This window comes from Macaca mulatta, chromosome 18, assembly GCF_049350105.2.
Source record: "Macaca mulatta isolate MMU2019108-1 chromosome 18, T2T-MMU8v2.0, whole genome shotgun sequence".
Taxonomy (NCBI): domain Eukaryota; kingdom Metazoa; phylum Chordata; class Mammalia; order Primates; family Cercopithecidae; genus Macaca; species Macaca mulatta.
The window spans coordinates 61,030,347-61,051,678 of NC_133423.1; the positions used below are offsets into that span (position 1 = coordinate 61,030,347).

General features: G+C 38.8%; 1 protein-coding gene across 2 annotated transcripts in view; it reads right to left on the bottom strand.

Annotated features, from left to right (window-relative positions):
• Positions 1-1,368: 1,368 nt before the first annotated feature.
• Positions 1,369-21,332, bottom strand: part of DSG3 (desmoglein 3) — a 31,335-nt gene continuing 11,371 nt past the window's right edge. The window contains exons 5-16 of one of the 2 annotated variants that reach the window (XM_077975069.1): positions 21,143-21,287; positions 20,313-20,479; positions 19,365-19,493; positions 18,911-19,096; positions 15,887-16,158; positions 14,798-14,937; positions 13,157-13,381; positions 10,553-10,813; positions 7,361-7,500; positions 6,980-7,043; positions 5,362-5,642; positions 1,369-4,109 (exon numbers count right to left, since the gene is read on the bottom strand). In XM_077975069.1, coding sequence (XP_077831195.1) covers positions 3,495-4,109; positions 5,362-5,642; positions 6,980-7,043; positions 7,361-7,500; positions 10,553-10,813; positions 13,157-13,381; positions 14,798-14,937; positions 15,887-16,158; positions 18,911-19,096; positions 19,365-19,493; positions 20,313-20,479; positions 21,143-21,287 — 2,625 coding nt within the window. In that variant the 3' untranslated portion in view covers positions 1,369-3,494. Of the gene's footprint in view, positions 4,110-5,361; positions 5,646-6,979; positions 7,044-7,360; positions 7,501-10,552; positions 10,814-13,156; positions 13,382-14,797; positions 14,938-15,886; positions 16,159-18,910; positions 19,097-19,364; positions 19,494-20,312; positions 20,480-21,142; positions 21,288-21,332 lie in introns of both variants that reach the window. The other variant, XM_015121775.3, reaches the window with a different exon arrangement.

Consider the following 21,332-nt stretch of genomic DNA (forward strand, 5'->3'; position numbering starts at 1 on the left):
CTGGCTTCTGGAATTTAAATGATTTTTTATCTTCTTGTCTTATCAATCATCCCCTTTACATAAAACCATCTAAGACTATGTTATTGAACGCTGTTAAACCGTATAATCTCTAATTCAGTATTCCTCTTTGTAGACCCAGAAGAAGATACGAGACAACATGGAAATGCAAGAACAAGAAGAATTCTTAACTTTTAATTGTTTCTAAATTGTTAGTTGCATTGAAACTAGTCAGTCGAACGTGTTCCATTCACACTCTTACCTCATGTATGAAGGTCCTCAAGTTAAATTAACTGATTTTGTCACTTTTGTTCCTTGAACTTTCTATGAATAGAAGAAGCTAGTAATATTTTTGGATTTTATCTACATGACTTTCATTTTCCTGGAATTGATTTGAAACATTTGAGTTAAGCCAACTACCATTCTTTACTCAATATTTGCTTTAATCCATTTTTTTTTTCCCTTTACTCCATGTCCAAACCTCATTATCCATATTTAAGGAGGAAGGTCAGCCAGAAGAAAGTTCTGAAGCATTGGAGGGACTTATTCTGTGGCATCTTTTAAAAGGAGGCATATGGACTTTAGCATTTACGGAAAAACAGTTCCACTTCTGGGGCTGATGGCTTTCACCAGTGACATGGCACATGTTTTTCATCAGGCTAGATTGTGAACATTACTTTCTCTTTACTCCAACTTTTCTCTCCAAGTCATCTTAGAATGTCACAACTTTTGAATGTCACAACAATGATCTCTCAGTTACCCGAGAGACAATTGCAACTTACAAAATAAACAGCAAATGACTTAAAGCATCCAGTTAGTGAAGTCCCTCTGCCCTGACCTCATCCAGCACTTTCTCCTGCACTATGTCCACCTGGAGTCATCCTGAATCTCAAGATCCTTCCTTCCTGCCTGGAAGATGCAGAAAAGGAATCAGCTAGAAAAAATAGCTAAAATACTGATAAAAATACATATGTGAGTCATTTTATATCAGGGGTCCCCAACCCCTCCCCCACCCCCACCCCCAACAGTACCTGGCTGTGGCCTGTTAGGAACCAGGCCGTAGCAGGATGTGAGCTGCGGGCAAGTGAGCAATCCAGCTTGAGCTCTGCCTCCTGTCTGATCAGCAGTGGCATTAGATTCTCACAGGAGCGTGAACCCTATTGTGAACTGCGCGTATGCAGGATCTAGGTTGCCTGCTTCTTAGGATAATACCTGATGATCTGAGGTGGAATAGTTTCATCCTGAAACCATCCCTGCCGCCATCTGTGGAAAAATCGTCTTCCACAAAAGTGGTTCCTGGTGCTAGAAGGGTTGGGGACTGCTGTTTTATAATCATATTTCTTAATAACTATTAATATAGAGAGTAGTTCATTTTTTACTTATAAATTTATTGCTGGTTTTATTATAACAATGTTACACTGTTTATGGTTTAATACATATGGTTCAAAATGTATAATACATCAAGTAGTAAAGTTTTAAAATTTTCTGCTTAAAACAAGTTTTGTATAAAAAATGCAGATACATTTTACATGGCAAATCAATTTTTAAGTCATCCTAAAGGCTGATTTTTTTTGAAATTTAAAAACATTTAATTTCAATTTCTCTCTTATATAAGCTTTATTACTATAGCATGATTTCCTCTGCAGTTTCACAATGCAGCAAAATTCCCATTTCATGGTAAATTGGGTTTTAAGAGGCAAGGTTAAAATGCTTGGAGGATCCTGAATACACCTTTGAACTTCCAATAGGGGTTACGGTTGTTAATTTAACCCTCATGCATAAGCAGAGGCACAAGTTAGCTGCATGTGCTCTAGACCCCAGAGCGAGCCACCACTGAGAAGCAAAGAGCAGCAGCAGGAAGAGCAATGAAACCTCCTCAGGACTTACCGGGCTGCTGCACAGGATCTAGCTTCTCTCCCGTAAGACGGGCGCATTGAAAGCCTTGTTGCAGCAGCACCGCCGTCTGCGGAAGCACAGGCTGCCTCACTTCTCCAGCTGCTCTAGCACCTGCCTTCCCGGTAGTCAGGGTGCCAGGCAGAGGGAGGAGCACCAGGGTGGGGAATATTTAGGGGACCTCTTTCTTTCAGGACCACACCCTTCTAGGTGAAAGCACAAACACTTGATTACTTTGCATTCCACCTGCAAAAACAAATTTAGGTTTTGAATATGGCAAAAAAAAAGAAGAAAGGAAAATATAAAACTCTGTATTTTATATACAATAAGGAATAATGGAGGTTGATAATGATCTTGTGATCAGCTAAAACAATATCAGTCAGCACGTGAGGTAGGGTGCTCTCTATGGGCAAAAGGGCGAATATCTTGAATGACCAGAAATGACTCGAAGAGCTGCATTACTATCATGGTAGCATGCATGAAGTAATACATCTAAACCTTTGCTAAGCTAACATTATTCCTCTCAAGCTTTATTACCCTCAAGCCTTAAATGGCTGTAGCTGTTTAATTTAAAAGCAAGGCTTAAAAAAATAGAGGTTACTCATAAGTGCCTTTCCATATCCCTTTTTGACTTGAAAGTTATTTCACCAACTACTTTTCTGAAATGCTGCTTATAATGCATATTCACAGATTGCCCCATGTGTTATTCTAGTCATTGGCCCTTTTTTCTTATAAAAAGGGCCATGTTTTGTATTCCTACAAAATCTGCAGACATTGTTAACATAATACACGTCATTATACATCATATGTATGCTACATCTATTCACTGACATTTAAAAAATAAGGAGCTATTTTCAAAGACTAACACAGGATCTGTTACTGAGATGTGTGTAGGAAGGAACTCAATGTAAAATATTTTCTTTGCATAGATCCTTTCAAAGTGATTAAAACACGCAAAATATTATTTATACTAAACTTTCTTAAATGTTCTATGATATTTCTATTTCAAAATTCTCTTATTGTGAGAATATGTGAAATATAGATGTAGCAAATTTAATGCATAAGCTTATACCCCTTAGCTTGAGGAAAAGACCCAGGTATGGCCTCCCAGCACCAAAAAGATGGAAGAAACTCTACTGCAACTATTTCCCTTTCTCCAAGCAGCTCAAAATGCTTTAGCAAATACCTTGTGATTCTTACATCATTATCAATGATATAAGAAAAGGCAACGGAGATAAGAACCAGCGCTCCTGCTTAATCCACTAAACCACATTGCATTTTAAAATGATAAACACCTTTCTTTGGCAGTGGAATAATAGAAGCTTAAGAATGTTTAGGAAAATTTCCTGGCAAATATGATCTTAAGGGTTTTGAAAAACTTTAAGATTTACTACAATTTGAATAGTACTTGAGAATTAGGAGTGACAACATATCGCTTTTGGGGTATGAACCCAAACATTTAATTTATAATTGTGATCAGTTTATAAGAGAAGCTAGTAAGTGCCAAATTATTAGCCCAATACAGTGAGCTTTTGCTATGCTATTTTGAATAATTTAGTCCAAATATCCAGATTTGGTTAGTGTGCTATTCCAGCTCATTCTAGTTATATTAGACGGGAGCAAGGATCCTCTGTACAGAGCATAGTGTGTGACTCTCGTAGCTGCGTTGGGCCAGCTAGGTTGCCAGGAACACTGGAAATGGGACAGATCACCCTTTCTGTCACTATCACATTTTGCGTGAGAAGTGGATCAAAGCCTGCAGTGGAAGGTTGCACAAGGGAACCAGAAGCCGAGTAAGTCTCCGTTACCAAATAGTTACCATGCTGCAGAGGGTCAGGGATGGAAACAGCTGGCTGGACAGACCCAGAGGCGGACAAAGCAGAAGCTCCTTGACCTCCTGACAAAGTCTGGCACTTAATAAATCCTGACTGCTGGACTTCTGTGGAACGGCCACAGGATTCAATCCCATAACCACTGTCTTTAGAGGGTGGCTGAACTTGTTTGCTTTCACCATCAACACCGAGGCTTATCTCTGCAAGTTTTTTAAATTTCGGGCCAAGTGAGTCCAAGAAGCTGTCATCCAGGTCATCAGCAATAAAACTGCAACAACCCACGGAGCCCACAGGAGAACCAGTAGCATCTGCGCCTTCATTATCATAGATCAACAAGCAGTCATTTGCTTCCTGGCCATCGTCTTCCTCCGCACAGGCAAACGCTTTCTAAGACAGAGAAAAAGTGGGAAAAAAATGAATTTTAAGAAAGAGTCAATTGAACAATATAATACTGTTTGTAGAACTCATTTGGATTATGAATACCCAAATTAGGTAATCTATATAAGTAAAGGACACTGTCTATTAACAATTTTGTTCAAAAAATTATCTGGTGTTTGGACAAAAGTATGGTTGACATTCCCTCAAAATTGGGCTAGAACCTTTGTCTAGATTCTACAAACCTTGTGGGAGCCTGACCTGTGGCTGTAACACACATCCCACCTAGAAATATCCCAAGAATCCTCATCTCAAACAATCCCTCCCTTTCTCCCCTTCCCCTCAGTCTTTCTTCAAACACAATATCACTCTTTGCTTGGATACTAGGTCAAACCTTGGCACTTACCAGTATCAATACCAAAACTCAATGTGAGATCCATTCTAACCATGCCTGTCTACCCACTAATCTTTGGTTATCAAATGAGTGGCAAGCATCCTACTTTTCAAAGTCTTGTCTGTTTTGTACCCATGTTCCTTTTCTGTTCTATGCTTCCTGACATGTCATTCCTCCCATCACTGATCTTCCATCCTGTTCTTTTTGCCTCCCCTTTTTTGGGGGTCATTAATTCAGTGGTTCTTCAACTTTTTTAGACCAAGACTCTTTTGATAATGTGAATACTATACCACTCTCTCAGGAAAATATACACACGGGTATTTGGATATCCTTTATGATATAGGAAATACAAAGTGAACTGATTTGTATTCCTAAAGAAGATGCTGGAAATTCTCATATAAAAGAGATTTGCCCTCAGTTGTTTGTTCAGTTGGAGGAATGAGATGCTACTTGCTATATGCTTTCAAGTTGTGGTTATCTACTCATTCTTCTTTTATTATTAATTTGTTTATTTTAGAGACGAAGTCTCACTCTGTTACCCAGGCTGGAGTGTAGTGGTGTCATCATAGCTCACTGCAGCCTCTACCTCCTGGGGGCAAGCAATCCTCCCACCTCAGCCTCCCGAGTAGCTGGGACTGCAGGCATGTACCACTATGCTTGGCTCCCATTCTTCTTTTCACCAGTGATCCAATTTTGACAGCTACCTTAGGTTATCTGTATTATTTTGGCAAAAAAACTAACAAACCACTTTTTTCTTACATTTTAACAAGCTGTAAATAAAAAGAACCACAAAACTGAAGTATATAATCAAATAAAAAGATCTCTAATGTAAATAAGATAACCAAGAAACAAAGTTTTTCACCAAATTACCTGAGAAAAGTAGGAGTCCAGAAAATTCATGCTTATTGCCCCATCAGTATAGTCCTTATTGGTTCCTCCAGTGGAATGCCTTGTTCTCATGGTTCCAGACTGCCCTGAGGAACAGATGCCAACTCCAGTGACTGCTCCGAATCCTGAAGCAGCCGCTGACACTGTCCCTGTTGCAAAGCCTGCAGCACCTCCGGATTCAGTGGCTGCCCCAAGCTTAGTGGTCATTTCCATTCCCGAAGTGCCTTCCACCGCTGTCCCTCTGGCATACGTACTTGTACAAACTTCTAAAAACAAGGGAGAACATTCTGTAATATCTTATGCTGTTATCTGTTGCATTTTTATAGAACGGGTCTTGGGTGTCTATAAGCAGTCACCACGTAAAGCAAGTAAGTGGGAGAAAATACAATTATGTGACTAGAGATGATAACATCCCACAGTGTGTTAAGTGAGAGTCATAAAGGGGGGCATATAAGTGGGTGAAAAAGCTCTACAAATATACTAATTTTAAAAATGTACAAAGAAATAAGATTTTCAGTGACAACAGCCAGAAATAGAAAAGACAGGCTATTTAGTACCCAGCTATGGGAAGCTTCTAATGCAATGCTTGTATGTTTTAATGAAAAAACATTATAATTCAGCAGTCATATGAGCTCAGTATGGAAACCAAAGAGGAAACATACATAATGTAATCATGCAAGTTAGCATGTCTTGGTACCTAAAGAGAATTTAACAAATCACGACTATTCAGCCTGTTACCTTTACATTATGCTTTCATGGAAAGTTATTTTTTCTAGATAATTCTTTATATAGCTCTTGCTATGTAATTCTAATGGGAAAAGCAGGTGAGGATTGGAGCATCTGATAAAGGAAGACAGTTACATATTTGGGGAAATCTCATGTGGATTGTTCAGGATGGACACTTGAAAACAATCTAAGTATGGAATTAAGCAAAACTTTAATAGTAGGCATTATTATTCTTCTTTTAGTTCACTGAGTAGTTGTGGCACTCAGATAATATTAATGAAATAGCCACTTGATAAAACCAAAGAAATAAACAAATTCACCTGTATGACCTGTATGACAACATAAGTGACCATGTCCTATTATGACTGAATGAAGGAATTAGTGATTGAACTGAAATCAGGATACTGTTAGTTCTGGGGAAGGAAAAAGGAGAACAGGATTGAGGATGTGCACATGAGACTTTAACTGAAAATGTGGCCAATGTTTGGAATAGACAAAGTTGGGTGGTAGATACATAGATGTTTGTTATATTTTCCCTTACATTTGTCTATATGTGTGAAGTCTTTCCTAATTAAAAAACTAGTAATTGATTGAGAACTATACTTCACTAAAGTTTGGAAAAAGTATAACAAATCTTTAGATATTGAAAATGGTGGCATCAATGGATAAATTAATTTATTGAAGCCAGACATGTCAGGGAATTGACTAATATAAGAATATTAAAACAGCTTTTCTCCATTTCAGTGGTAACAGCTCCTGACATGTGCACACAGATGAAATTATTAAGAAGATAATTTTAATTTTAACCACTTCTTATTTTTGAATATCTCTCACTTAACTCACCATTGCTTTCAAATATTTTATGTCCACTTACCAGAACTTTCCATGAAATCGGCTCCATTGGCTGTTATAGGAGGCACACAAATATTTGTGATTTCCTGCAAACCATGTGAAAAATAAATTAATTTAAAAGTGCACTAGATTTCAGAACAATATAGTGACATGTGGCCCCTTGCAAATTTGCAAATGATAACATTACAAGAAGTGCAAATTCTTGCAGGGATAACCATTTTTATGATTTTGACATCTGAAGAGCTAAAATCCTAAAAGCCTCCATCTATTCAGCACTGACTCTCAAACTGAAGGTCAAGAAATCTCTTATTTTTATGTCCCTTTGCCTCTTTTCCTATCTCAATGTAAATCAAACATTTTTTCTATTTAATTGAAATAAATAATTTATGAACTAGATGTTTACCTTGTCTTCAGGATGGGCTCCTTCAATTCCCCACTGATGAATTGTTCCTTCTGAGCCATCAGGAACTGGGATAAAACCACCTGTCACTCCCCCAGTAGAACCTGCCCCACAGTCACAGGTCAACAGCAGAAGGGGGGCCACTAATGAAAAACAAAACAAAACATCAGAACACTTGACTATTTTAGGAACTATTTAACGTGACAATTGTCAGAAATGTTACAAAGAAAATACAGTATCTTAAATACTTGTAGAAAATTCCTAATGAAAGCCAAAATTAGTTTCTACAAATGATTGGTACAGTAAGCACACTAAAATTTCATGTGATTATGAAATTGAAGGAGACAGATCAGATCATTTCTTGGTTTTTTTTTTTTTTTTTGGTATGTTGTCTTAAGATAGGCACTGATGTATGGTGAAAGTGGCTGTTTGGCTCCTCAATCCTTTTCTTTTATATATTTTTATGATTATTGCATTATTTGCACATTTGGGGCTATGTATATTGTGTCAGGTGAATACACAGATAAATATATGACCAGAATGGTCCAGATTTTAGGTGGTCACAATGGTGTTTTGGCAATCTAGTCTCTAATTATCTCTTAGCAAACAGTAATTAACCAGAAAACTCCCTCAGTAACTAGAGTGATAACCTAATAAATGGCTATCAATGCATTCTTAATTGTGATTTAAGAATTTCTTAGTTGTGGCTTGAGCTTGGCGGGCTCTTCGGGCAGTGTAAATATCTTTCTGTGCACATCCTTGGCAATAAAGATTAACGTCATTCTCATGTTGACTGATCAAAAGTGAAATACTTTTTCTTGAAAGCAGGTGTTTCCTACACTTTGTTGTCAGTGGCCCCACTGCCACCTCTGCTCTGCCAAGGCCACCTGAATCCTAATGTTTCAGCTCTCTTCACTTAGAGGCAGCTTAGTGAGGGGTTTAAGCATGCAGCCTCTGGAGTCAGATTCTAGGGTTTAAATTTTGGCTGTACCACTTAACAGCTATGTAATGTTGGGCATGTGATATCATCTTTCTTTGCTCAGTTAACTCATCCATAAAATGGGGCAATAAATAGTATCTACATCATAGGTTGTTGTGAGGATTGAATTAATATAGGTAAAGGCCCCACTCGTTAATACTATTGCATTAGGGTTTAAATTTCAACATATGAATTTTTTTGGGGGGACACACACGTTCAGACTATAGTAATTCATCTCCCAGTCCTCTCCAGGGGCCACTGTAATGCACTGCACGCTTTTCCTTTCTTTTCCAGTCTCATGTCATAGCTCTGAATTTGACCTGCATCATCTCTTTTGAACTCTTACAATGACCTCTTAAGTGTTCTTTCCTTTCTAATTTACCATACACACTGTTGCCGGGGTTGTCTTTCTAAAATACAAATATGATCATGTTAGTCTTTCATTCAAATGCTTTTAGCAGCTCCTCTTTTTCATAGGATAAAGCACAAACACCACAGCATGTGTATGTAGGCTTTTCAAATTAGTCCCAATGCATTCTCCGTTTCTCCTCCACTTTCCACAATTTCCCCATGTTTTAGCCTTCCAAGGCTGTATGATTCCTAAAACAGAAAATATTAAGTGTTTTCTGGCCTTGGCTGATGCTGTCAATGTTTGGAAACGCCTTTTCCATTTTTTATACCGATTATATCCTAATCATTCTTCAAGGCTCAATTGAATTATTCCTCTATTCCATAAAATCTTCTGTAATTACCCCTTTGTAGTAATTTCTATTATAGCTTTATCATGGTATTTTTTCCCCTATAGTTAGATATGCATGAAAACCAAAATCAAGTTTCCTTTTCAGCTAGAAGCTAGCATAGTGATTCACATAGAGGTACTTAAAATTTTTTGGTTCTTCTACTCGATTAATATGATATCGAAAAACCAAATCTCTGAGTGTCAATTTCAGCTCTTAAACTAAATGGTATATAATAACTTTAGAATAGTAAATGCTTTTGGAGAATAAGGAAGGGAAAAACATAGCATGTGTGGCAATTAGCTGTATCTATAGCAATTTATTTCTTTTCAAAACAGAGACCTGAAAAATATTTTTTTTTTTTTTGAGACGGAGTCTCAGGCTGTTGCCCAGGCTGGAGTGCAGTGGCGCGATCTCGGCTCACTGCAAGCTCTGCCTCCTGGGTTCACGCCATTCTCCTGCCTCAGCCTCCTGAGTAGCTAGGACTACAGGCGCCCGCCACCGCGCCCGGCTAATTTTTTGTATTTTTAGTAGAGACGGGGTTTCACTGTGGTCTCGATCTCCTGACCTTGTGATCCGCCCGCCTCGGCCTCCCAAAGTGCTGGGATTACAGGCTTGAGCCACCGTGCCCGGCAAGTCTGTGATTTTTATAATAAATTAAGAACGTGTGAATTTAGCAAGGATTTCTCTTGTTTATACAAGAATTAGTCAGGAAGTTCTTTTAAATAGTGCCCTCTTACAATCAAAATACTATTTGATTTACAAGATTTTGATTCAAATACAACTTTTCAGAAACTTATCTATTGAATAAATTTTACCTTTATTGAAAAAGGATACTTATGCATAGTTTTCTAAATGTGTTTAATAAACTTAGTGAAGGTCTTAAAGGGGATGCGTATTCAGATGGTAATCTATTTTGAGGAAATGCTAGATGAAGCAATAACTTCTCAGAACCTATGCTATCTTAATAGCATATGATGTTAATATTAACATCATTAATAACATATGATGTTAATATTAGCATCATATGCTATTAATTAATATTAGCCTATGATACCCTATTTGTATTTCCCTAAGTTTGACTAGTGTTCTCTTTTTATCTTAGAATCTCATGAGATGAAATGAATATGGAGAAAACATCTTAGAAAGTGTCACACTCATGGATAAAGCCATAATTTTGACCATGAACGTTACTAACAGTGTATAGAAAGTCTTCATGATTCGCTTTTCTCTTGATTAACTCGTGCTGTCTTCTAAATGTCTGACATATATAACTTGTGTTGCTATATTAATATAGACTGTTAGCAAGTGACGTGTTACACATTTCAGATTCTTTCTGAAAATGCCATTTCCCCCTAGCTTTACCTATAAAACATCAGAGAATGTTCTTTCCCCATTGCACAGATGAGCAGGGTAGCATGGAGGCCTTTGCAAATGAGGACACCCCATCCAACAGAGAATGAAACATTGGCTACTCACACAGCAGCAGCAGGAGTCCAAGGAGCAGCAGGCCGATGGCGGCAGGCCCCAGCCTCCCTGAGGGCGGCCTGCCGTATCTGGTCCCAGGCCATGTGGTTGGGTAAGAAGTTCCACAGACGCCCCTGTTGTCACACTGACAGACTTCCAGTGTCAAGCTGCCTGGCATCTCACACCGATTGTTCTGACTGTCTGTAAGTACCAGGGAGATGTGGTATACTCCAGGAGCTATCTGTTCCTGGGCTCTGAGGAGGGCCGAGGTAGCTATAGAGAAAGAATCATGCAAATCAACAGTGGGACGAGGTGTCTTTTCAGTCTGTTTTGTGTTGCTATAACAGAATATCACAGACTGGATAATTCATAAAGAAAATACATTTATTTCTCACAGTTCTGAAAGCTGGGAAGTTCAATATCAAGGTGTCAGAATCTGATAAAGGCCTTTGAACTTCATCATCCCATGGTGGAAGGCAGAAGGACAAGAGAGCAGGAGAGCAAGTGGGGGCTGAACTCACCCTTAAAACAACTCACTCTTACTGTAATGAACCCACTCCCATGGTAACACCATTAATCCATGCATGAGGACAGAGACCTCATGACCTCATTACATCTTACAGGTCTCACCTCTCAACACTGTTGCAGTGGGGATTAAGTTTTCAACACATGAGCTTTGGAAGACCTGTTCCAACCACAGCAGTGTCTTACGCTCTTACTACTTATTTTCATTAGCAGAGTTAGAGTTGCCACAAACAGTAGGGTTGATAATAGAGAGAGGTTTGAGCAGTGATGAGGGCTATAACGGGTTCAAGTGGGTAAATCTGTCTATACCTGCCTCCTTGTCCTCTCTGCTGCAGGTAGGCCCATTATCCTCCCCCATGAAACTCAGTTCTACTCTGCTTTTCCCACTAAAGAAGATGGGCAGCATCATTTAGAGTCAGGCACTCCTCTTCTGGGGCTTAACCACTCTCTTGTATGTCTGCACCCATCCTTGGACTTGTGTGGCCCTCTGAGTGTATACGTGTTCCTGACTCTGTGTTCTTGTGTTTTACTTATCAAGACTTTCAACTTTAGCTGCTACTACCTCAACTGCTCTTCCCAGTTCTTAGACCATGAGCTGCAGGTCTATGATATGGGATTTCCTTGTGGTGATGGCCTATTGCCTATCTGAGTCCTGAGAATAGACTGTTTTCTATCTCCCATTGCTATGTTGCCTTTTTTTAAGTGGACCCCACAACAGTTCCTGTAAGGTTCAGTATTGCATTTCTTGAATCCTTTCTGATCCCACCATACCCTTTGACATTGTGCCTTGCCCACCTAGTCTAATCACTGTTGCCTTGCCCAGTCACACTTGGGCAGGTGTGTCTTGTGCCACATCCTGGCCCTCTCTGATCTTTTTTTGGCAGCCTCTTCATTGGTCACGTATCCAGTAAACTCATTTGGAGCAAAATGCTACATGCACAGTTTGGAGATAGATCTTTATGCCAGAAGTGTGAGGGCCCAAGGGAAGATGACCATGGAGACCAAGATCCTTTTGGTAACTCTGGCAGTGGCTGCTACTTAGGACTGAAGGACATGCTTTAACAGCATGTACATTCATGAAAGGAAGCAAGGCTGGTTCAGAAAGGAGCTAGGGAAAAGTGAGTTTACTAAGGGTTTGAAGTGATCCCATCATCACTATAAAATCCAGAAAGGACAGAAACTTTTAGGAAGTCTAATGTCTATTTCTATGACACTTCTGGAAAGCACAAACAATGTAAAATAAGTATGATAAAGGTTAGGAAAGAGAAAGAATGAATTAGCTCCTCCCTGTTGGATAAAGGGTTTGCAAATTTCAGTCCACTATGCTCTCAAGGTTCCTGACTAGTGACAGTGTAAGTGGCACTCCCTGTGAGCCTTGAGCAGGCTGACTTCTTCATGCTACATGTCTGCTCATAGACTGCTCCATTAGAACAAGTTTATGTATTTAGTATTTAGAAATCTAAACAGCTCTGTGATAAATAGATATCTGACTTTTTTTTTTGAGATGGAGTTTTCACTCTTGTTGCCCAGACTGGAGTGCAGTGGCACGATCTCAGCTCACTGCAATCTCTGCCTCCTGGGTTCAAGTGATTCTTCTGCCTCAGTCTCCTGAGTAGCTGGGATTACACACATGCGCCACCACACCTAGCTAATTTTTGTATTTTTAGTAGAAATGGAGTTTCACCATGTTGGCCAGGCTGGTCTCGAACTCCTCACCTCAGGTGATCATCTCACCTTGGCCTCCCAAAGTACTGGGAATACAGGCATGAGCCACCGTGCCCCACCTAGATGCCTGACTCTAATCTTTTTTTTGGGTGCACTATGGAAGTAGAAATAAACAGATTTAAAATGTTAAAATATCAAATGAACCCTAAAAAGGATTCAAAATAAAATATTGAATGGTGCTAACAGCATATCATTCCTTTTCTCTTCTGAAAAGAGAAATAATTCACAAGGCTACAACCACATCTTCATTGCAAAGAATTTTTCAAGTTACTTTTGGAAGGACCTGCTCTTAAATGATCTTCCTTATCCTTCTGGAAATATAAAGGAGCAGTTTGCATTTGTAGAAGCAACTTTACTGTTACTCACCATTGAGGGTTGTGATACTCCATATAGCAGGCAACTTCACAGGTTGATCTTCCAGTGCAAATGTATAGGGGCCAGTGTATCTATTATTCAGTGTTCTAGTGGTGACAACCACGGAAGGTGAAGAACTGCAAATCGCATCTTTATCGAGGACAGCTGTTGGACAATTGTCACTGAAACCGGGTACTCTAACATATACCGTGCCTGTAGAAGTTCTACCTGTGTATTCTGTAAGAACAACGTTTTAGAGTTAAAGAAATGTATGGAACAAAGTTGTACAAAAAAGGAGAATCTTTACATTTCTCTTTTCTGCAGCCAACTTAGTGTGTCTTCTCGTGAAATACTGTATTATCCTCAGAAGTAAAAAAAGTCATCCTATTTCTGCATCTTGTAAAAAGCAAATTGAAATTTACCAAACAGGCTGATGTCTCCAATTATAATTAATTGAAAAATAATATAAGATACTTGAACCCAAGACCGGTAAGATGATGAATTCACCAATTTCAAATGAAATCAGCACAAAAATAATAACTTTCTTAAATGTGTTGATTTCACTTGTAATCAATGTGTGAAAGGTTTTTGCTTCTAAAGCACACATTTTTTATTTGGAATAAAAAATTATGTATTTTTAATACTGAAGATATAAAAGTTTATTAAATAAAAATTTTAAATGCTGAAAATATAATGAAGTAAAAATCTCTCTGTGGGGGCATTATAAGTCATTTCTGTTTTTACCCTTACTACTTTTTTTCCTGTTTTCCCAAATGGAAATATTTTTGATATTTATTTTTTTTGGGGGGGGTTATATTTTTTATTACCTTCAACATAAATTAATTTTATACTTGGGGAAACACATACACTCAATGAATATTATTTTAAAACATTCTAGAAGAGGAAATTGCATTGTTCAATGATAAAAGTACATGAGGTCTCTATAGGTACCTCACTAAAGCACCTCACATTCAAGTTGAGCTTCCCTGATTTTTTTTTGTCTACGAATCCTCACCCATCCCCTCACACCCAGGGATTTCTGTTGGTCAAAAAATTTCTGCTTCGGCCGGGCGCGGTGGCTCAAGCCTGTAATCCCAGCACTTTGGGAGGCCGAGACGGGCGGATCACGAGGTCAGGAGATCGAGACCATCCTGGCTAAGACAGTGAAACCCCGTCTCTACTAAAAAATACAAAAAACTAGCCGGGCGAGGTGGCGGGCGCCTGTAGTCCCAGCTACTCGGGAGGCTGAGGCAGGAGAATGGCGTAGACCCGGGAGGCGGAGCTTGCAGTGAGCTGAGATCCGGCCACTGCACTCCAGCCTGGGTGACAGAGCGAGACTCCGTCTCCAAAAAAAATAAATTAAAAAAAAAAAAAAAAAATTTCTGCTTCAACCACTGCAAACCATAGGGACCTAACACAGAATTTGCTGGTTCAAACTCCACTGAGAAGTTGGAACTCTTAGTTTTCTCTCCTGGATTCAGTTGCCTCAGACTTGAGGCCCAATGCTCCTAAGATAATTCTCTCTCTAGTGGTAAAGATAATTCTCTCTCTCTAGTGGTAAAGATAATATGTTGAATAATCATAATCATCTATGCATAGAGAAACATCAATTACAATAACATTTCTCTAAAATGATTCAAATATTTTTCTTACCGTCTATGGCCAGAACCTCAGCTGTGATTGTTTGGTTAACTATGAAAGTGGAATCTCGGTCCATATTTTTGACAAATTTGATTTCAGCAGTTTTTGAATCAATCATTAGGTAACCACCATTGTTACGTCCCATGACATACCTGTTTCATAATATTAAAAAAAAATAGTTTTCTTTCAAATGTGGAATGTTACATATTTAATGAAAATGACTCATTTTATATTTAGTATATTCATATTTAATATATGTTGACATGGAAATATGCTTTTATAAAAAGCAACAGAAAATTAACATAGCATGGATGAGCCACATTTCATAATTCTTTTTTTTGAGACAGAGTTTTGCTCTTGTTGCCCCGGCTGGAGTGCAATGGTGTGATCTCAGCTCACCACAACCTCTGCCTCCTGGGTTCAAACGATTCCCTGCCTCAGCCTCCTGAGTAGCTGGGATTACAGGCGTGCACCACCATGCACAGCTAATTTTGTATTTTTAGTAGAGGTGGGGTTTCTTCATGTTGGTCAGGCAGGTCTCGAACTCCTGACCTCAGGTGATCCGTCCACCTCGGCCTCCCAAAGTGCTGGGATTACAGGTGTGAGCCACTGTGCCAGGCCCATATTTTATAATTCTTAAGCATATATTAGCTGAGTTTTCCAACTCTGCTGTGCACAATAAAATAAAATACCTGTGTCCTTGCTCCACATAATATAGCAATTATTTTGCATGGTGCCGTTATATTTTAGGCATATATGTCTTTGTATGTGCTGTTTTATATGATTAAAACATGTTCTTATGGTGCACTTCTACTCCTTTGTAAGACTCAACTGTAAGTTTCCATGAGACATGTTCCCAATTTCTGTTGATAGGCTAAGGCATTTTTCTCTTGGTTTCCACTGTAACTTATGCTTACGTTATCTTTGCTTCCAGTACAGTTAGATGATTTAGCTAAATGTTACTTCTTGAGTTACCCAGTTTCTTGTTTTTATCAATGTCATATCTCTATTCTTCGTACATAATAGTTTATGTGTTATGTTGTGATAGCTTATAGATTAAAACCTCATCAAGAAATAAGGTATAAATAAAAATAGTCTTACCTGACATTTGAGGCAGCTTTGCCAGTGTCCTCATCGATGGCTTGATATGTTCCCAGGATATAATCCACCAATTTTTTGCTACTTATGCCTTTTTGCACAGTAAATGTCTTGGAAGCAGGACGGAATGCTATTCCTTCTCTTACATTTATTACCTGAATTGTGACTGGGGTTGACTGAACTCGGTATCGGGAGATTACTGATTGGTGAAATTCAGCTTTGTTTTTGACAGCAATACTAAGTTTCACGCTTTGTAGTTGTTCATAATCTAGAGCCTGGAGAAAAAATAGAATTAGAAGGCAGTTTCACAAAAATATACTCCCGCAAACCCAGTAGATGATGACAGCACACTATGCAAGATGCTGTGAATGAATTCTTTTGTTTTTAAACAGCAAAACAGCCTCAGAAATTACTGTCATGTTGAGATAGAGAAAGCTTTAGGATTCTTAACTCATGAGACCTCAGTTTGATACTGATTATTACAAAGCGGGGTACGTCTTTCAGACTAGCGAGACACCATCATAGTCTCTTTAGGCTATGAGGTGCAGTGGAAAGAACCCCAAGTTTGCTATGGTAACATGATTTGAATCCTGGTTCTGCTGCTTAATAGCTGTGTGACTCAGAGAACAATGTTTGGTTTCTCTGATCCGTACCTCTCCACTTCTGAAAAAAAAGCCTTACCTCATCAGGGTGTAGTGAGGACTGAACAAATCAAGCCCCCTAATACATTCTTATTACTGGCAGTTATGGTCATTTGCAGAATCTTCATTGGATTTATGTGCAATGGTGTCTTTCCTGACTTTAAAAATTCCTAGGTGGGAAAGGCAAACTATTTTCACAGCCTTGGTTGGCAAATAGGTCCCTGCAAAGCAGTGAGTGGGTGGCCCAGCAACTCTTTGTAGACCCATTTTCAGAAGGTCTTGCATGATAGCCATTTGTTTGATCCCCTTATTGAGGTGGCCCAAATCAAGGCCTGAGGAATCCCAGGATAACTTTTCTTCATTCACTAGTAAATTTTTTTTGAGAGTGATGAGATGAGAAAATGCTCATATTGGTTACACCTGTATATCACTAAAAGTGATTCAAGTAAGAGATCTGGATTTAAGTTTTAACTTTGCAATGACTGGCTTTGTGTGCTGAAGCATTTTCCAGTGAAACGGAAGAGAAAGATGTCTAAACAGGGAACTATAATACAAAGGGCAAGAGGCAAAAGAGATTATAGGGTCTGTGTGTGAAAGCAAAGGAATAATTCTACTTAGGAGAGCTATGAAGGGTTCCTGAGCGGTATTCATCTAAGCTAGGTGTTGAAGGATGCCGGGAAATTACCCAGGCATAGGTGAAAGCAGTTGCAGGCTGAATACAGATGGCAAATCGTCTTGTGAATTTCATCTTAAAGGGCTAGCAGCTAGCAACCCTGGCTGACCGTAGAGTCACCTGAGGAGCCTTAAGGACCCACTGCTGACTGGGTTTCTCCAATAGTTCCTACACTCTTACTGTCTGGGGAAAGTTGCAGGTGACTTGAGTTGGTAATTAGGGTTGAGGGCCAACTGCATAGCCAATGTAGAGCTAGGGATGGTTTTAAAGAGAAGAGTAAGGGATCCAAACTGTTTTTAAGAAAAATGTGGTGGTGAACTGGTAAGAATGAGGAGAACAAAGTCAATAGAGACAAAAGGTAGGGATATCTATTAGGAGGGACTGCAATCGCCTAAGAGAAGAGAGGCAACGCCAGTCCAGGGCACAGGCAGTAAGAAGGTAGAGGAGAGTCAGATTTCAAAGACAATTTCTAAGGCTGTATGTTGTGAGGAAATGCCATGATTCGGGGGTAAGGGCCACGTTTCTAGTTTGGGAGACTGAATGACACCAATACATGAGACAGAGAATAGCTCACTCCCAGGCATTGTTGGGAGTTTATAACAAAACCTTTGCAAGTGGGGATGGCTGTAGCACTAGTCCTGAAGAGTAGAGTAACAAAGGTCTGCATGTACAGCTTTTAGCAGCCCCTTGTTAAGGCATTATATGGTCTGTCGCTCAACTGGATTTAAGGTTTAAATAAGGATGCTCCCGTGGAATCCAAAATGCTGTACCAAAGGCCGGGTGCAATGGCTCATGCCTGTAATCCCAGCACTTTGGGAGGCCGAGGTGGGTGGATCACTTGAGGTCAGGAGTTCAAGACCAGTCTGAACAATATGGTGAAACCTCATTTCTACTAAAACTATAAAAATTAGCTGGGCGTGGTATCACACAATGTGGACCCAGCTGCTCAGGAGGCTGAGGCGGGGGGATCACTGGAGCGTGGGGGGTGAAGGCTACAGTGATCACACCACTGTACTCTCGCTTGGGTGACAGAGTGAGACTTTGTCTCAAAAAAACAAAACAAAACAAAAAAAAACCCCAAAAACCCAAAAACCAACCAACCAAAAAAACCAAAGTTCTGTACCAAGGAAGGGGCCCAGGTCACACTCTCAGATAAGGAGTCTGTCATAGCCAAGCATATTAAAAGCTTTACTCAATTATTTGTCTTTTATTTTGCAGACTTTGTTCATACATTCCCATTTTGTAGGAAGAGTAGTAATTTCTTCTCTACTGACTGTAGCTAATCCATTTAAAACAGACTGACAAATTGGCAAGCCATGATTCCACCTGTTCTTATCTCGTCCTAACTTCAATCTGATTGTTGCGAATGAGATTAAGTCAAGAAATGTGTTTTACTTTCTTGTGCTTAAAGTATGGACAGCCATAATATATTACTATGTGCTTAAAGTATACATAGTCACTCCCATAGCATATTAGTGTGTTTGTGTTTACTATAGAAAGTTCAATAGCTTGGAAAGAGTTCAAGATGTTAAGAGAGGTTGTCCTCAGGTTATGGGGCTCTACGGGGATTAAAAAAAATTCAATCTACTTCTATGTGTTTTCTATAATGAAGTGATATTAACAAATAAATACGTTTTATCTGCAGAAATGATCGTTTTGGTTAATACAGATTTTTTTTTTTTTTTTAACCAGTGAAGGGAAATCAGACCTTACCTTCACCACTTTCAGGATGCCTTCATTAGTTCTGGGATCAGTTTGTATTTCAAACCAATTTCCTTCATTCCCAGAGGTAAAGAAATATACTGCAAGCCAATTATCTGTGTACTCTTCATCCAAATCTGTTACTTGAAATCGAATTAATTCAGAACTTAAGGTATTTTCTTCAATACGTGCTGAATACTGAAAAGGTGAGAAGCAGAATTAAAGACTCAATGACGGGTTTTACATGAAGGGATTACGTTTCTTCTAAATGGTAATCCTTATTTCTCAAATTCTGTATTTCCTTCTTCTGATTACCAAATTCTTTTATTTTTAAAAAAGCATATTTCTTTAAAGATAAGTGCAGAGAACTTAAATAAGAGCCAACAAACAGGCAAGTACTGGATTAGGATTTCAAAGTATTAAAAAAAATATATATAAATGATTCTTTAAGGAGCAATGGGTGTACCTGAGAGTCTCTAAACATTGGGAAGTTATCGTTGACATCTTTCACTTTAATACTACATTCACATTGAGTTGATAGTCCTTCTCCATCTTTGTCTGCACCACTCACAACCAGACGATAGCTGCTAGCTTGCTAAATTTGGGTAAAAAAATAAAGAAAAATAATTAATCTCTAAGAATTATAATTGGAAACTACTTGATTCCTATGGGTAAGGAGGTATAAATATTCAAGTTTATGTAGAAGACATTTGCGGGGCTCTGGATGGTTGGGTTGAGGTCTTTAAGGGGCTAGGGCAGGTTTTCTGTTTTTGTGAGCTTCTTACGGCAGGACTGTACTGTATCCTTAGAGCAAAAATGGGCAGTGAGTAGGGTGCGAGTAATAAGCCCACTGATGGAGCTTCTCTGTTAGTCTATTGGGAAAGTCATTTGTACAAAAATAATATGGAGTCTGACAGGGTAGCTTGTGGTAGTGGAGATAGAAGGTGCTGGTGGTAAGTAATGAGGGAGATTAGAGAAGGAGATTCTTTAGTGCTCTGGAAGCAGGGATAAAATTAAAAGGAGTCAGGAGAAAAAGTGTGATATAAAAGAAGGTTTTATTCCAGATAGAAATTTCTCCCTTCATCTAAGATGCTTGCTTCTCCTCCATCACATGAGGAGTTAGTCGTAGTTCAATCTTTGTCCATGTATGTTTATGTCAATGCTTTCTTTCACCGCCCCTGTTTAACTACCATTGGTATGTTCAGGGTACAATTGATTCTGCAGTTGCCCAGTACACATCTTGCCTCACCAGAATCACACTCAAAAATGCAAACAATTTCCCTAGATTAGCCCAGTTAGGTACTGAGAACCTCTTTTCTTTTTTTTATTTTCAGGTGAAATGGAGTCACCTCTCTTGGTTTTCTTATAATCAAACCCTTTATTCTTGAATGTTCCCCCAAGTGCTTTGCTGTACCTCTCGGTCAAGAGAATTGGTCAAAGTACGGACTTCCCCAGTGTTTCTGCTTAGAAGGAACATGGGTGTGCCTGCTGGTTCCTGAGAGACAATTTTGAAGGCAATTTTGGAATTCAAGTGGTTTGGTTCATCTGCATCTGTGGCATTTAGTATCATCACCAGTGAGTCTAGGAATACAGGAAAATGTTTGTTAAAGAATATGTAACAATTGACATTATGTTTACTTTAAATATTCAAAACAAGTTCACATTGATGCTTATTTCTAAATATCCTTAAATCATCTATATGTTCAAAAAATTGCATATCACTTGTGATACCTCTTTCCGTCTCTCCCAACCAGGTAGAACTGCGCTTCCTTCCATAAAAACCTTTCAGTTCTCTCTAAGCCTTACCTTTGTTGAGATTGAGGCTATATTCTATCTCAATTTTCTCCCTTGATAGATTGTCATAACTCTCCCCTCTCCACAAATTATCCAAGTAATGTGAGTGTGTCTCTGTCCCTTACAACCTAAAAGAGCCCAGCTGATGCATCCAGGCTACCCAAGGCTGCCTGTTTAGCTTTGTGACTGCCAAATGCTCATTTAAATTGTATATATAGAATAAGATACTATTGACCTGATAACCAGACTATAACCTAGAAATACAATGATAGTAAATAATTAGCTCAAATACACATTTTAGAAAGGAAGACCCAGATTTATCTTAATGAATTTTAGTTTTCAAAACAACTGATTAAGAGCATAAATTAGTTTATAAGAATGACATATTGTAGTGGTACTCATATTTGAAAGCAGACAAATTGAAAGTGGTAAGTATCGTAAAAGACTTACTTGAGGCACTATTTTCTTCAATTTCACCCATGAAAATTTGTTGTGAAAATACTGGAGGATTATCATTAATATCCAAAATTTTAACCGTTAGTATAAGTGGCTTCTCTACATCTAGTCCTTGAGCGTTTAGAGCCCGACATGTGATCTAGGAACAGAGGGAAATGTGGATTATTACCCTGCAATCTTAGTT